The 16,654-nt window shown below is 39.4% G+C and overlaps 1 protein-coding gene across 1 annotated transcript in view; it reads left to right on the top strand.

Annotated features, from left to right (window-relative positions):
• The window catches only part of LOC122807067 (contactin-3-like), a 2,190,808-nt gene that overhangs the window by 1,617,095 nt on the left and 557,059 nt on the right, over positions 1-16,654 (top strand). Inside the window, exon 9 of the mRNA XM_044077995.1 lies at positions 14,031-14,167. Coding sequence (XP_043933930.1) covers positions 14,031-14,167 — 137 coding nt within the window. The remainder of the gene's footprint in view (positions 1-14,030; positions 14,168-16,654) is intronic.

Here is a 16,654-nt window from a genome sequence, read left to right as displayed (position 1 = left end):
GAACTCCGGTCCGCTAATGTTTGGTAGTGGATTTTTACATGCCAAGTTACCAGCTCTGATGCACAACCGTCAACGAACATTCCTCACTGAAACACAAACTAAACTCATGCTACAACAAAATTGCCAAATTTGCCACTAATACCAAATTCTCCACCCATCATTGTACTACATTGCAAGAACTCAACTGGCTAGAACTCCCCCACCATCTATCATATCTACAACTTACCACCGCCCACAAACTTATCTATTTCCCTGATGCCTGTCCTTCCCTCACTAGTATACTGACCATCTACCACCCAAACCGGCAACTTAGATCTGAAAATAAACTACTACTAAATGTCGACAAACCTAAGCTTTTCGCTGGTCATATGTTATACTCCTTTTCTGTCTCCAAACTATGGAACAATCTTCCCCCTGCACTCAGAGCAATCACTAATCCCATTACCTTAAAAAACTCACTTAAATCTCATCTCACCACACAATGGATATGTTCCTGAACCTTTACAAACAACCCTAAAACCTGACCCTGCCAACTTACTATCTCTGCTTCCCCCTATACCACTCTGCCATATACTTCTACTTCTCTCCCTTCCTATCCTTTCTCTATTCTATCACTATTTCAGAAAGTCAGCCTTTCTCACTGCCTTTCACCTCTTGAGATCTCTTACTCTCACTTCATTGTATAAAAATACGTAGTTGCTATGTCCCAAAATGTCTATTATTCCCTATATCATTTATAATGTTGATTATATATGATTACTGTACTGTCTTTAAAATTTCTGTCTGTTCAAACAAATGTAAAGCTTTTTCTCCACACATAATTATTACTGTACTGTTTCAGATGTTACTATATATATAACTATGGAGCTTTTCTCCCCGGGCCTCCACTGAAAATGGGTTTGTCAGGCCCAGTGGACTTTCCCGGTAATCAAATGCAATAAATAAATAAATAAATAAATAAATGGTTTATAGCTTGGACTTTGTTCCTTGATGTCAGCTCTGCTTTCAGTATTAATTTTAGTCGTCTAAAATATTCCTTGCTAAGTTTTATCTGCATTTGTTCATGTTTTGTTTTTCATCTTTCCTCAGTTACCAAATATTTATACACTCCCTCTTGCTCAAATTCTTTAATATCACATTCCTGTCCCAGGTTTATGTTTCCTTGGTGCTGCAGCTTTCCTGCTTTAAAGGTTGCTTTTGTACATTTATCAAGACCAAATGACATACTTAAAATCATCTGAAAAAGTTTTGACCACTTGCAGTTGTGCAGTCACTGTGGAATATCCTCCTTTTATCCCTGGAACAATAATTTGTCCTTTATCGTGATTTGCCACTGTTTCATGGTTGCTGTAATGTAATTGATCAGTAGCTACACTATCACCCAAAATTGTCTTATTTACTCTACTTCTACCCCTGTTACTCATCCCATATCTCATAACCTCCTACAAATGTCAGTGTCACCCAGGTTTCCACTACCCTACATTCCAAATATCCATCCCATCTATAACAGATAATAATGCACCCTTACTAACTCCCCTCATGCTTACCTCCTTAACCCCTAAATACTACCATCTTACTAGACCTAGTTACATTAGTCATAAAACTAGACACTATTACAAAACTTTATTCAAAATCTTAAAAGTCATACTCAGGATACACTACAACCTCACAAAGGATGGAGACATCCACTCAAACCCTGGTCCATCCCCACCTGTTGATCCTAATCCCCCTACTATATCCCCAACCACCATGACTCCAACAAATAGACCTCCTAACTCACTGCTGGCCTGCCATCTAAACATTAGGAGCATAAATAACAAAACTCAGCACCCGCATGCCCTCTTAGCTGTTCTTTCCCCAGATATATTATGCCTAACAGAAACATAGCTAAAACCTGCCACGAAGGACCATGAGATTCTGCCACCAGGGTACGATATGTTTTGACTAGACTGTACCACCAGAAAAGGTGGTAGGGTAGCCATACTTTATAAGTCTACCCTATCTGTTAGCACAGACAACCAACAACCACCCCAGTTCAATAATGCTGAAATTATTATCTCAAAACTACAAATTAATAAAAACAAAAATGTAAACATTGTCTATGTCTGCATTCCCCCATGGAGGAACACAGAAACCTTAGAAGACTTCTTATTGGTTATCCAATAACTACCCCCAATAAACAATTGTTCTTGGGGATTTCAACATTGACTGGAACACTTGCTCTTGTGAAATCCCCACAACCGACATAAACCACTATGGATTTACTCAAATCATAACATCCCCCACCAGGACAGGAAAACCCAATAACAAGGACAGTACCCTAGACTGGATACTCATCAATTCCTAGCTTCAATCCTATAAATCAGGTACTTTGCCTAATGACCTAAGTGACTACTGTCTCACCTATGTAATCAAGCTCAAAGTAGACTGCTCCTACCAACCCACCTATAGAACATTAAGAAACAACAAGAATTTTATTCTCACCAAGTTTCAAAATGAACATAAGGCATGCAGCTGGCAGTACTAAAAAGTCTCCCCCTAGATGAAGCAGTAGAATACTTTAACACCAAATTCCTTGTTATTCTTAACTCCCATGCTCCCATCCACTCTATTAGAACCAAAGTTAATATTGCATCATGGCCTTCTAAAGATAACAAAACCAAAATTTCACTCAGAAAGAAAGCATGGGCCACCTACCGAAAAACAAAAGCTCTACTTGATCAACTAAGATTCAGACAGCTAAGGAATGACACCAAAAAATCCATAACCTTAGACAAAAAGAACTACTACTACTACCATGTACTGCAAAAACACCAAAACAAAGCTCAAATGTTCAGGGCAGGAATAAACAAACTACTCCAACCAGGCCAAACTGCCACTCCACCCCCTCAGCTTCCCAACAGAAATCCCCAGTAGACATTGCTAATAACTTCAACAGCTTGTGTACAGAAAATATCCAGTCTCTAGCCAGCCAGCTCTCACCCAATGGCTCTAATTCTAATGCAGCCACACCCAGTACCAAAACATACTGTTCCTACTCAACTTATTCATGCCCTACTTAAGAAACTAAGACCCCCCACCCTGGCTGCCAACCTCCTCCCAGCAGACTATCTGCAAAAGGCTGCTGACACCATAGCATACCCCATCTCAATATTGATCAACAGAGCTATATCTGAAGCTACTGTACCCACTATATGGAAAATCTCCCATGTCATACCTCTCCATAAAGGAGGCAGTTCCACTGAACTGCCAAACTTTAGACCCATAGCTATTCTGTCACCTCTAACTAAAATTATGGAGAAGTGTGCACACATACAGCTCATGCACTACCTCACACAGAACAAGCTGTTGTTCAACTTTCAGCATGGCTTTAAGCCACACCACAATACTACTTCTGCCCTCCTCTCTTTCTCTAACATCATTAACCACAACCACAATAATAACAAACTATCTTCAGCACTCTTTCTAGATCTTTCCAAGGCTTTTGACATGGTTGACCACAAAATGCTTATAAATACCTTGAAGGCTTTCTCCTTAAACAACCATGCACTCCGGTGGTTTCACTCCCACCTGCAGGGCAGGCAGCAGGCAGTCCTATGGCAGGACAAGCTATCATCTTGCCTACCCATCACATTAGGAGTCCCCCAGGGCTCAATACTAGGACCCCTTCTTTTCTCCATCTTTATCAACGATCTTCATTCTGTCATCCCAGATGCTACCTGCATTCGCTATGCGGATGACTCCACCTTGATTTGTTCTGACACCTCACCAGCTACTTTATTCACATTAACCCAAAATGCCTTCAATGGAGTGAAAAGTGGCTCTCCAATCAACATCTAATCCTAAACCCCAACAAAACTAAGCTGCTCGTCTTCTTCCCCGCACGCAGGACCCCCCCAGCCATCCTTCAACATACCCACTAACAATGGCACTATCATCGCCCCAGAAGCCCAAATTAAACTACTGCGTGTCATAGTTGATAACAACCTGAAGTTTGATGTGAATATCAATCAAACCATCAAAGCCATTAATAAAAAACTTAGCTCTCTTTACATAATCAAACCTTTCCTTACCCCACTTGCTAGAACTGCAATTGCCCGTTCCCATCTACTATCAACTCTTCTCTATGCCTCAACTCTGTTCTCCAACTTTAACAAAACAGATCTTAATAAACTATCATCCTGCTATAATCACATTGCCAGATTTGCTACTGGCACAGCCTACCGGGCACACCACTGTCACAACCTAAATCACCTAGGATGGTTTGAACTGCCTTGCCTCCTGCAGTTCAACCAGCTAATAGTGGCACATAAAGTCCTTTCCCAACCAGAAAATACACCAGCACCAAAAAATATTATCAGCCCCTACACCAGCACCTGGCCTCTGCGATCATCCACTAGACTCCTAGTTCAAACACACAAATCCAACTACTCAGCTGGGGACTCTCTGTTTGCCATCTCTGTTGGAAAAACATGGAACAGTTTCTCAACTGACTTGACCTTAGAACCCTCACTAACTTGATTAAAAAACAAACTCAAGAAATACTTCAAAACTCATTGGTTATGTCCTTGCACTAACCCTGACTAGTGACCTCTCTATTACTTAGGTGCCTTACCTTCAACTACGTCTAACTTTTTTCTACCACACCATTTCAGGAAGGGTCAATTGTAATTGTGTCTTAAACCTGAATGTAATGTTATGTATATATAACTTTGTAAATAATGTTATGTTTTGTAAAGTGTTTTATAATAAGTTAGTACTATATGTGCTAAATGCTGGTATTGCTTATGACTGTAATCTGCTTGAAACTAGCATTTACTAAATGTTCAATGTGTATTATTATCTTGAAGCTTTACTCCCCGGGCCTCTGCTGAAAATGGGCATATATCCAGTCGGACTATCCCGGTCAACAAATGTAAAATAAAAAAAATAAATAAAAATAAATAAGGTGTATCTTAGAAATTTATAAGCACTCTTTTAGCCATGAATGTGAAATACTGTCAAATGCTTTTTTGGTAGTCTATCCATCCCTTGGATTCTTCCCCTTTTTACAGTTCTCCATTATGACTTTATTTAACAACAATTGATTCTTTGTTCCATATGACTTTCTTTTGTTAGCCTTTTGTTGTATTGCCATGATTGAGTTTCTTCTAAGTGACTATAAACTCTGTCGGCATCAATTCTAGTGTAAAGTTTATATGTCATCGGGAGGCAAGTTACTGGTCTATAGTTTTTAGGATAGCTTGCAGATTCACTCTTAAGTAGGAGTATTGTTTTTCCTGCTGTTAACCAAGTTGGTGTATGTTCAGGTTATGCATATAAATAGTTCTTACTCATGGCTAAATCCTCGTGCAAAGATGTTAATATTTTAACCAAAAGTTAGGTACTGCATCTGGGCCTGGTGTTTTCCAATTAGGAGCTTTTTTAACTTTGTTTAAATCTCTCTGGCCTTTACTTCATCCCATTTCATATCCTGTACATTTGAACTTCTTATTTTTTCTTTTACCTTTTCTATCCATTTAGCATCTTTGTTATGTCCCACATGATCTTCATAGATATTTCTCCAAAATGTATCTATTTCTTCTTTTTTGAATTGTGTTTCAATCCTTTTTCCTTCTTTACAAATTCTCTATAAAAACCTTTGTGGGTCATCAAAAACTTGCTTATTTTGTACTGTTCCTTTATTTTTATCTACATAGCATCTAAGTGTTTCTGCCTGTGTTGATATTTTTAGTTTATTATTTGCAATAGCCCATGATAAATTCTCCTCTCTCCTGAGACTGCACATAGCTTTTATCACATCTAGCTTTCTGAATACTTTCAGGGTGGCACAGTGGTGTAGAGGCTAGTGCTGTCACCTCACAGCAAGAGGTTCTCTGGTTCAATTCTTGGCTGGGGTGCCTTATGTGTGGAGTCTGCATGTCCTCACTGTTTTAGCATGGGTTTCCTCCCACATTCCTAAGACATGCTGCAGGTGGATTGAATGTGTTATTTTGGCCCAAGGTGTGAATGTGTGCCTTCTGAAGAAGGTTGGGTGCCGTGCCGGCAACTCAACACCGTAAAACTCTACTGTGACTCATTCTGCCATCAGTGATCCTCTGTGGTGACACAATGGGAGCAGCTGAAAGGAGAAGAAAAAGAAGATGTTTCTAATGATTTTTGTCTGTTCCCTCTTCTATACTCTTCTAACAGTGACATGTCTTGTCTTAATTGCTTTATAGTTTTCTCTGTTCGATATCTCCAAGATGGCATTTGATTTCTCCCCTTTCTTTCTGTAACAGCCCTGTGTTTTTGTGGTAAGACTTTGTTATTAATTTAGCTGCACAGTAATATATCCCATTTGCTTCTGTTATAGTGCATGACTTTCTGTGAACAGACCTAATTACTGTATTAACTTGTTTTAGCAAACTTCTAACTTTTTGGGTTTTATTGACTTTCTGTAGTCTATTTCTTTCATTGATCTTAATATGTCTGTCCATCTCTATTAAATCAAGCATCTCTTCTCTTAGATCATTTACTTCTAAACTGAGGGCACATTCTTTTTTTCTCCATTTCCTGCTGGCATTCTACAGTAAGTTCCAGAGCATCTTCGTCTGTCACATTCTCTTCAGTTTCATCCTGTGTCATCTGTTGCTCTTTCATATGGGAGTTCACTGGACTATCTCTTCACAGCATTGACTGCATCAAAGTTGCCACAGTTTCCTGTTACTTCCTTTGCTGCGAAACTCCAACTGAACTTTTGTACTGGTTTCCTATGGAAGGCTCCAAAGTATCTTTATATGGCAACTGATTAGATGTTTCTTGCTCCACTGGCTTCTCCTTAATTTGGAGATCCATTGCTCTATCCTACTGTGATGTTATCAGAGTTAGATTTTCAACACTAAATCCTTCACTTTGCAGGTAATCCATAACCTCAGTTTCTATTTCATTAATTTCTCCATTACTAATCTTTTCTACTTTTTCTCTTTGTTTTCTTATTTTTGTGTTGTAAAATTGTCCATATTCGGATGCATTTGCCTACATTTCTCTTCAAATAACTCTGGTGCTGCTGTTTTTGTATTGATTAATTTTGCTTTCTGCTTTGCATAAATGCACCATATTAAATCTCTTTTTCTTTCCAATGTGTGAAAGTAGCTGACTCCAAGTCAGACTGCTGACCAGTCACAAGTGGAGTCCCAGAGGCTTCGGTCCTGGGTCTTCTCCTGTTTGGTATCTACTTCTTTGAAGTCCAGGCCAACAAGAAGGGACTCTGACTGACAAAGTTAGCAGATGATTGCAAGTTGGGAGCTATTATTAACTCCCCAAGTGATGTTGACATCCTGCGGAAAGGCCTCGCTGAGACCAACGACTGGTGTCAGAACCATGGCCTTAAGCTCAATGCCAAAAAATGCATTGTCATCCCTTTTGGGAAAAACTCATTTCCCATGAATTACCACATTGACGGTAGTCCACTGAACACAGAAGGCGTTATAAGAGATCTGGGAACAGAGATTAACAGCAACCTATCTTTTGACCACCACATTGCCACTGTGATCAGAAAGTCCTTCTATGTGGCACATCTCATTACTAAGTGTTTTGCATCCAGGAAGAAAGTGGTTATTGTCTCCCTCTGCTCTTCCCTCATTAGGCCAGTCATCGAGTACAATGCCCCATTTGGCATGTACCTCACTAGACACCTGCAACAACTGGAGAGGCCGCAAAAGTACCTCAGAAAGATTATCCTAGGCCCTAAACATTTGTCCTGTATGGACAGACTCAAAAAACTCCAACTATTCTCTGTCTCATATCGGCTGCTTAGAGGTGATCTCTTCTTGACTTACAAAGCCATGTCTGACCCAGCTCTGTTAGAAATCTAAAGAAATCCCAATCCCTCTGTACCACATGCTCCACAGACCTCAGCCTCATTACCACAATTAAAAGAAAATGCTGGAGGTACAGTTTCTTAACCCAGAGACTGCCCATGCTATGGAATAGACTTCCCATACATGTCAAACAGAGCACCTCACTGGCCCTCTTCAAGAGAAATCTTGATGAGTGGATGAGAAACAGAAAATTCACCCTGAGGATCACTCCAGTGGCTCTACTCGACAGAGACACTGGGAACTAATGTCGGGTGGCACAATGCCAGGCTAATCCTATGGGCTAGGCTTGTAAAAGCTCCAGGGCCATTAGCCTAGTACACACCTATGAACCTATGAACCTATGTACATATTTCTTCTTCATGTATCTCCTGCTTCTCATGTTTCTCCTTACTTGGGTAACTAGTTGTTCCATCATGCTGTGATATAACCTGTATTAGACTTTCTATACCAAATCCTTCACTTTGCAGGTATTTCATAACTTCAGCTTTTATTTTTTTAACTTCTGGTTTACTAATCTTCTGTTCTACTTTCTCTCTTTCTGATCTTATTTTTTGTATTGTGACATTTTCCATATCTGGATGCATTTGCCTGTATGTCTCTTCAAATAACTTTGGGTCTGCATTTTTCATATTGATTAATTTGGCTTTCTCCTTTGCATAAATATTGTATCATATCAGATCTCTCTTTCTTTCCCATGTCCATATTTCTTTTTTATACTTTTCAAAAATCTCCAGAATTTGTTCTTTATAGGTTCACACTTCTTCAGTCACTTCTTTTTACAAACAGATCAATACTTCTGGGTCTATTTAATGTTTTTCATAAATATGTTGTATTAATGAACACAGATTTTTATTTGAAGCTTTTGGCAGTTTTTATTGTGCAAGTATTTTTCTTTCTTCTAATTTCTCTCTTAATCTTTTTATATATCTTCTGCCTGGAAATTCTGGACTCCTTGCATAATAGTAACAATACATGATTTATTTATTATCCTCAATAGTCTACTATATCATTTGTGTGGCTCTTTTTTGGTATATCAGTTTTTTGTGGTTTTGTGGACTCCTACTTCTCTACAACATGAGGGCCATCCTCCCCCTGGGTCTGGCCTAGCCCCATTGTAGGAATGTTTCCGTGTCTTGAGGATTCTACACTGTCATTTTTTTCCCTTCCTGGCACCAGTGCACCTACCAGGATTGGGCAATTTTTTTATCCTTGCTCTTGTGCACCCAGCTTTCTTTTTGTTGTGTCTTTTGGCTTATCCCGGTTAGGGGTCGCCATAGCAGAAATCCGGTCCGCTAATGTCTGGTAGTGGATTTTTACATGCCGAATTACCAGCCCTGATGCACAACCTTCAACAAAGGCACTCCCATTCATGCATGCCTCCACACAGAAGACGCTCTAGCTGAGAATCGAACACGACAACATCTTGCTGTGAGGCGACAATGCTACCGCAGCACCATAATCTACTTATGTCCATGTTATATGGTATATAAAATACAGTCTATATATTAGTATCGTCCTAGTGAGAGACATTTTATGAAAAACAGGGTCCATCTTGTGAAGGTACTCATCAAGACTTGAGGATGGATTGAAATCCGGCAATACTACTTTCCTTTGGTTGATGATTTATCATCTGTCCATTTATACCCCAGTTCTCCCATGCATATAATGAAATGTCACTATAGATGAAGGCTTATTGGACAAGAAAATGCTCACAGGCCCTATCATGACAAAACGTGACAAAATGTTGCAGCAGTTATTAATACTGTCAACTACAAATCCAAACTACAATCAGGTCAGACGTTGTGCCCCTGACAATATACGTAATACTAAAAGTCGTGCTATACAGCTTACACTGGAGGGTAGAGCAGCTAGTTTTGGGCTGTCAGTTGAATCACCCCTGACAGAAATGGAGGAGTTTCTTGCACCTGTGAGTGGAGAATTGGTGTCATCATGTTCCTGTGGTGGATGTTAGATTGGAGCTGAGATGCAGCATGCCCTTCAAATATCAATTGTATATGCCTCAGATATGATCTGTACTCCCTCTGTTAAGGAAAAAGTGATTAAGTATTATACTTTTAGTACTGGGCATGCAATATGATACTGCATGCCTCCTCTACATTAGATACATCAGGGGTACCTTACAAGCAACAATGACATCTGAACAAGTTAAGGTAATATTTCCCATTGGTATTACAGTTTTCCTTGCCTATTCATTCTCCACTGGATGTAAAATAGAGGGGTTGGTTTACACTTAGATTAAGTGTAATGCTCTGTTATCCTCATAGGTGTTACTCTGTCTGGATCCAACACTGTAGAACTTCCACTCCCTGATGCTAGAGAGAGTTTTGACTTTGACAATGATGGTAATTAAGAAAAGCTGACCTGAACACAGGGAGAATGCAGACTATATCCCCTATCCAGACAATAGATGCATTCTCTATGCCTGTGGACATGACACAAACACCATCCAAAAAGGGCAAGTTGATGTGAGCACATGCAGTCAAGCAGTTTGTCTTCTCAGTGGCCCAGCCATCAACTTCTGCCACAAACTCCACTGGACATGGTGATGACTATATATGCATGCATACTGGTGCTTGAATATGGCATGGGTGCCATCTTCCACAAAAACTAGCTGTGTCAGTGGGAGCAAATGAGTGTGTGCACATGAATATCATTCAGGCACATTCTAGCAACACCACAGCCCTTACAAAATGATGCAGGTACTGCAGTGTGTGTGTGTGTGTGTGTGTGTGTGTGTGTGTGTGTGTGTGTGTGTGTGTGTGTGTGTGTGTGATGACCTACAGAAATGCATGTATAATATATGTGATATTTTTGACCAGATTGATCATGTGCTGGCACATGGCAGGCACTCATGTGCAGTCAGGTTGTGTGCCAAGCATGGTTCATGTAGCTGCTCCACCTATGACTCTACTGAATTTAGCCAAAGTGAAAAGGTAAACCAATGTCATGATCTCAGAGTGCCGTACATTCACAGTAGCATAGATTGTGGAGCTGCATATGGCAGAAGACAGCATCTCTGAGGTTATTGTACTGTAACTGTTGCCACCTCTGATAATGCCCATTGCTCATTTTCATACAGCACACTTACAGCTGGTTGAGATCTTGTTACTGCTATTGACTCCAAAAAGAGACAACTCCTTTGGGGAGAGTCACAGATGTTATGTCCACAAATCTTCCTTGCATGTCCTTGATTGTCTGTTAGATCAAGCCATGGTGTTGCAACTACCATTGAGTCTGTACCTCAGCATAATTATATGCACACTGCTGCCTACAGTGTCTCACATAGACAGACAACCAGTGACTGTGGCCCCTCACCAAGCCTTTTGCAGTAAACCTCATCAGACTTTCCTCATACACACACTGATTCAGAAATTTTCCTTTAGTGCAGCAATCGCACATTCGTCCATGGAAGACATTGCATACTCACATTCCTTCCCCACATGTACAAATTATATTAACTGTGTCCTGCACTCTTTTATTTGTTGCTTGGCTACCCTCAGTCTGATGCACAGTGTGGCCGGCTCATGTATGGGAAAGCACAGTCCTGAGGCACATAGTGGCCAGCTCATGTATGGGAAAGAAGAGTCTCCTTGTACATCTGGATGCATCTTTTTTACTGTAATATATTGACTTTATTATGGGCCAAAGCTATCTGACAGCCTGTGCCTCCTTGCTAGTTCCCTGGCATACTGGGTCCACCTCCATCTAGCACGTTTACCCTCTACTGCTTGGTCCTCCACCCACTCTACATCTGTCTCACCCTACACTGCAGGTGAACAGGGAGTTGTTTTTCCTGCATTTCCTGTGCTGCAGCTGGTTCCTCATTATCATGCAAGGTTACATTACACTCACTGATAATATCTTAGCACAGGTACCAGGGTCATATGCAGGGCACCACCAAATACATCTAAGCAGTGAAAATATGCCTTCATCAGCCCAAACATACAATCAGCCCTAACCTAGGTTTTTCAAAGACCACAGTTGTGTCCAGTGTCTTTCACAGTCTGTGAATTTCAGATGGGGATCTTCAACAAGGTACCAGGGCATGCTCTTGGGGAAGTCAGTGCTCACAAACCACTGATAAAGGTTTCATGTGTGCCATATGTAGGCATTAAGGTAACTGTCCTGGTGGCCTGTAGATATATTGTAGATGATACCCTCTGCTTTACGGTTTACCTTCATATCGTCGATCACACATGATTGACCGGCCACTTAAGTGAACCATTTCCACGAAACCGAAACTGTGAAATGTTCCAAATATTGAAATAATGTCAGATTTGACATTTCCGGCCGCACCACACCTCCACACCAGTGCTACCATGGGTCAAAAAGGGGGCAAGGTTTTGCTGTTTGGTTATGTGGAATTCGACTTTGGAGACATTCTCACTTTGGTATTCGTGGAAGCGGTTTCATCCATAGTAGGATTGACGATATGAAGGTAAACCCTGCTTTGCAGACCAGATGACAATTGATGGAGTGATAATCTTTATGGTTCACATAACTTCTTACCATCTAACCAAGTGTGGCCTGGCTCCCAGCACCTCAGAGAGGTGGACTATATCACAGAAACCCCATGTGGTGTTGGCTCTTTTCCCTGTGGTAACTGGGAACCACATATGTCCCCCCCTGATTAGCCACAACAAATGCTGCAGCGTGGCAGAGGAAATTATGGAGTATTCTCTGGTCAAATACCTGAGAGACCCCCACTGTATTCCCAGATGGTCACTAAATAGTCTCTTTAACTATTAGAATAATGCCACTGATACTTATGTATCCATTAGGATAGGCAACCCATGACTCAAAGAAGCATGCAGCTAAGGCATGTCTTCCAGTTGCTTTATGGTGTCCTTATCCACACTATACTGGTCTACGATGTCAGTGTTGTGAAAGCCAAGGAATGTTAAGTGTGATTGAATGACATAGCATTTTCAAGCATCACTGAACACATCACTGTGGCTTATAGTAGTACTACAGGATGTTGTGTATGCATTCACTAAAGCTGTTTCAAGGTGTAACATATTTCCTCAGTTTCCCTGCACGTACATTGGGTTTTTACTGTAGTCATTAACACTAGTGACCACATATCACAGTGTGCCCTTTATAGGTTCATAGAAAAGTACTAGGGTAGCTGTTCTGGAAAGCCATTTTGAGCCTAGCCAATTTCCCTTCAATGGTGAGAATCAAACCTGTTACCTTTTGTCTGTGAGGTAAACACCTTAACCAATAAGCCAACCCCCATCCCCCGTTAAGCCAACCCCCATTCTGGTGGAATGATTCCTGAATCATTGCGCCAGTGTGGTTTTCTTCTTTTCCATACACAAAGTCCCACATTCCGATAGTGTTTGTCATTACCATTTTATTAAAACAATATTAGCATATATTTTCAACAGCTATGCTGCTCAGTGTCCACCACTTACTTGCTCAGTGCATTTAATGTTTATAATTCTTAGGGTATGCATTTCTCAGTAACTCAACTCTTTAACATAATACAGGATCATGTTAATAATACTGTAAGCAAATGGGCAAAAACACAAACTAGCCATTTAAACATACAAAATCACTCACTGGCTTCTTTCTTTGAGGACTGGGCCTGTTGTTTTGTCCCATCACTCAAAAGATGAGAATTCCTCCTACCTGTATTGTACCTGTTTCTAATAGTGTGGAGTTTTAGTTTTTTCACCATAAATTGGAATAACTTACAAGTGAAGACATAAAAATGAAAAAAAGTATGCTGTATTATACAAAAGTAACATAAATGCAATAGAGCAGTAACCGCTGACTGAGGTGGATGATGCTTGGTTTACCAACACACACCCATGGGTTATTGCTAAACTATACTGCTTAATATAATTAAATAAGGTTAACCAAGAGGAAAAAAAAGCTTTGAATCTAATTGCAATGTTCATGGTCAGTCCTAATTGGACAGTGTATAACAAACACAAGTGCTTTGGCTCAGCGGAAAGTTCATATATTTTGAACTAAGAGTTATAGAAGTTATGCAAGTATAATTTAGGTTGCATCTATGTCTTTAAGTTATTGAATTTAATTTCATTTTTGTAGTGATTTGCTTAATACTGTTTAAGCTAAGGTACTGTTCAGTGCAGGCCTAATTTATTTTGGTTAAAATTTGTTTCCCTCTTCATTTAGCACCACCACACTGGGTTCAGAGGATAAGAGATATCCAGGCAGCCATTGAAGATAGCCTGTTTTGGGAATGCAGAGCAAGCGGCAAACCTAAACCTTCATATAGATGGCTGAAGAATGGAGAACCAGTTGCACTGGAGGTATAGGGTCATGTATGCAGCTTTCATACACGCCTACAAAATTGCCTGTATTTTAATAATCTTTATTAATGGGCCAGATGACTCAATTTATCTTACTGAAAATGTGTTGCTTTTAGTGACTTGTGCCATATTTATTCTGAGCAGAGCTTTTAATTGCCTGCAGTGCTATTCCTACATTTTTACATTTTCACATCTTTATGAGATATGTTTCTACACTGTTACATTACAGTGTAGTTTTGTGTGGATTGTTCTCTGACAGCAGTATTACTATAATTTGTTACTAATCTGGATAAACATTCTGATTTGCCTGATTTTTTACTGTTGAGCTTTAGGAGTTCTTAAATTGTTGAATATATTTTATCCATCTTTTGAAAGTTTGAGGACTTGTTTTTTTTCTACGCTTGTGTAAGAATTTTCAGGTAGCACTTCTTACTTCTCAGCATGCTACAGTACCAATCTTCTGTATTTGTTTCTAATTACCTGTATTTTGCATAGTCTTTCATACTTGCAATAATTATCACTTTTGTATCATTTTTGTACATACTTGTATATTTTGCTTCATTCTTTTGTATAAGCCTTTAAGACAAAAGCTCTGTAATAAAGTTGCAGTTTGAAGTGTGAGTTTAAAGGGTATCAGATGGCCAATGGGATGATTTTGAAGGGACCTTCATTGTCAGATTAAAGAATGAGACAGGCAGAAAGTATGGACAGGACAGAGTCACACAATAGACTAGAATGTCATTTTAACAAGAGAAGAGTAAGAGTGTGGAGGTGGATATATGGTGAGTGAGACACCCAGTGGACTTGAAGTATAAATCTACAAAAGATAACAACAGGCAAGGAAGAAGTATACATTTCTGGTGAGGACAGACATGCTAGGGGAAGTAACAATGCACAGGCTCATGGATTTCTGTTTCTTATCTCACATACACATAGTATAGTGGATGTGAAAGGTTGGAGGACCATGGTGATTGTGTTGCAAAATAACACATGGTTATGGTGAGAAGGCCAAATAGACAATATAAGAGGAATCATCATGGTGGGATGTAAGAAAGCTGCCACGGATGGAGGAGATGATAGGAAAATAACGTTAACAGAAGTGGATAAGCATATTACAGAGCTTGAGGAAATGTCAGTGGAACTGCAAAAGTGCTATGGTAAATCGACTTAGAGAAAGAAGTTATTAAGCAGAGTAAAAAAAAAGAAGAGAGATCGTAGTGAAGGAAATTATTGCTGCTAAGTTAGGTATAATCAGCAAACAAGATTACTACTGAGTTAAAGGTGAATAGTTTTGAAAAGCTATAACTCTGAAGATAAAGGAAAGAGCCAGGGAAATGTAAATTTTGTGGTGAAGAAAAGGGACCCTGGACAAATTAAATAGTAGTCATGAAATGAGGGACGTCATGGCAGAGAACTTTTAGGATATTTATAAATCAAAGCATATGGGAGGGGAAGCATACAATGGGATACATCAAAAGGGGAATGTTAGAAGGGTAACAGAGGGAAATTTAGATAAGGAATATAAGCTGTGAGAAACGAAAAGTAACAATAATGAATGACAGAAAGCAGAAGATGAGTACAGTTTATTTAAAGTATTCTGCAAGTGACTTCCAGAGGTGTTGTTTGAAGACTTGTGGAGCGTATTTAGTAAGGTGAAAAAGGGGAATGGGCCTATTAGATTCGTTTGTGAAAGTAAATGTTGCAGTTTTACTATGGAGGAGAAAGACTGGTAAGGCCATATTAACTACTGCATGATGTGATTCACAAATGGCAATGCTAAAATCCTAACAAAAGTACTGACTGCTAGGATGCAGGGAATAGTTCATTACTTTGTCTGTGAAGGACAAAAGCATTCTGTTGAAGTTAGATCAAATGAGAATGGCTACTAGAGACAGTTCCAGAATAATGTGAGAAGAGAGGAGAAAACAATGTGCTGTGTTAAAATTCTTTGAGCTGAAGTGGGCATTCGTCTTGATCAAATGGAGTTCCCTGTTTGGATTCTTTGAGGAAATGTGGCTTAGGATATATCATAAATATTAAATTAAAGTAATGAGTACAAATGTTAGGAAAATAGGTCACGTTAATGGATTGCTAATGAGGGAAACTGAGGTATAAAAGTGACTAGGCAATGTTGTCTAAAGTCTTTAAACCTGTTCCTTATAAAGAGAAAATAGTAAGTCTGAACTATTCTCAATGTGATACAGTGGCAGTTTTATACATCAACGTCAAGCACTGACTTTAGGGAAGAAAAACAGAATAGTCGCCTATATATGTTATTTATTACATACCTAATTCTAGACAAGTCCAAAGGTTTTTACACAATTAGTCATGATTGCCTACTGCTTTGGCTAGCAGTATTATTACTCATATTTATATATATATATATATATATATATATATATATATATATATATATATATATATATATATATATATATATATATATATGGGTTCACTTCAAAATCTTGAAAGCTCAAAATCCTGAAC

The sequence above is a fragment of the Protopterus annectens genome, chromosome 7.part0 (assembly GCF_019279795.1).
Source record: "Protopterus annectens isolate FY-2018-M chromosome 7.part0, PAN1.0, whole genome shotgun sequence".
In the NCBI taxonomy this organism is placed as follows: domain Eukaryota; kingdom Metazoa; phylum Chordata; order Ceratodontiformes; family Protopteridae; genus Protopterus; species Protopterus annectens.
Note: the sequence above shows the minus strand (reverse complement) of the source record. Positions and strands in the feature narration are given on the sequence as shown.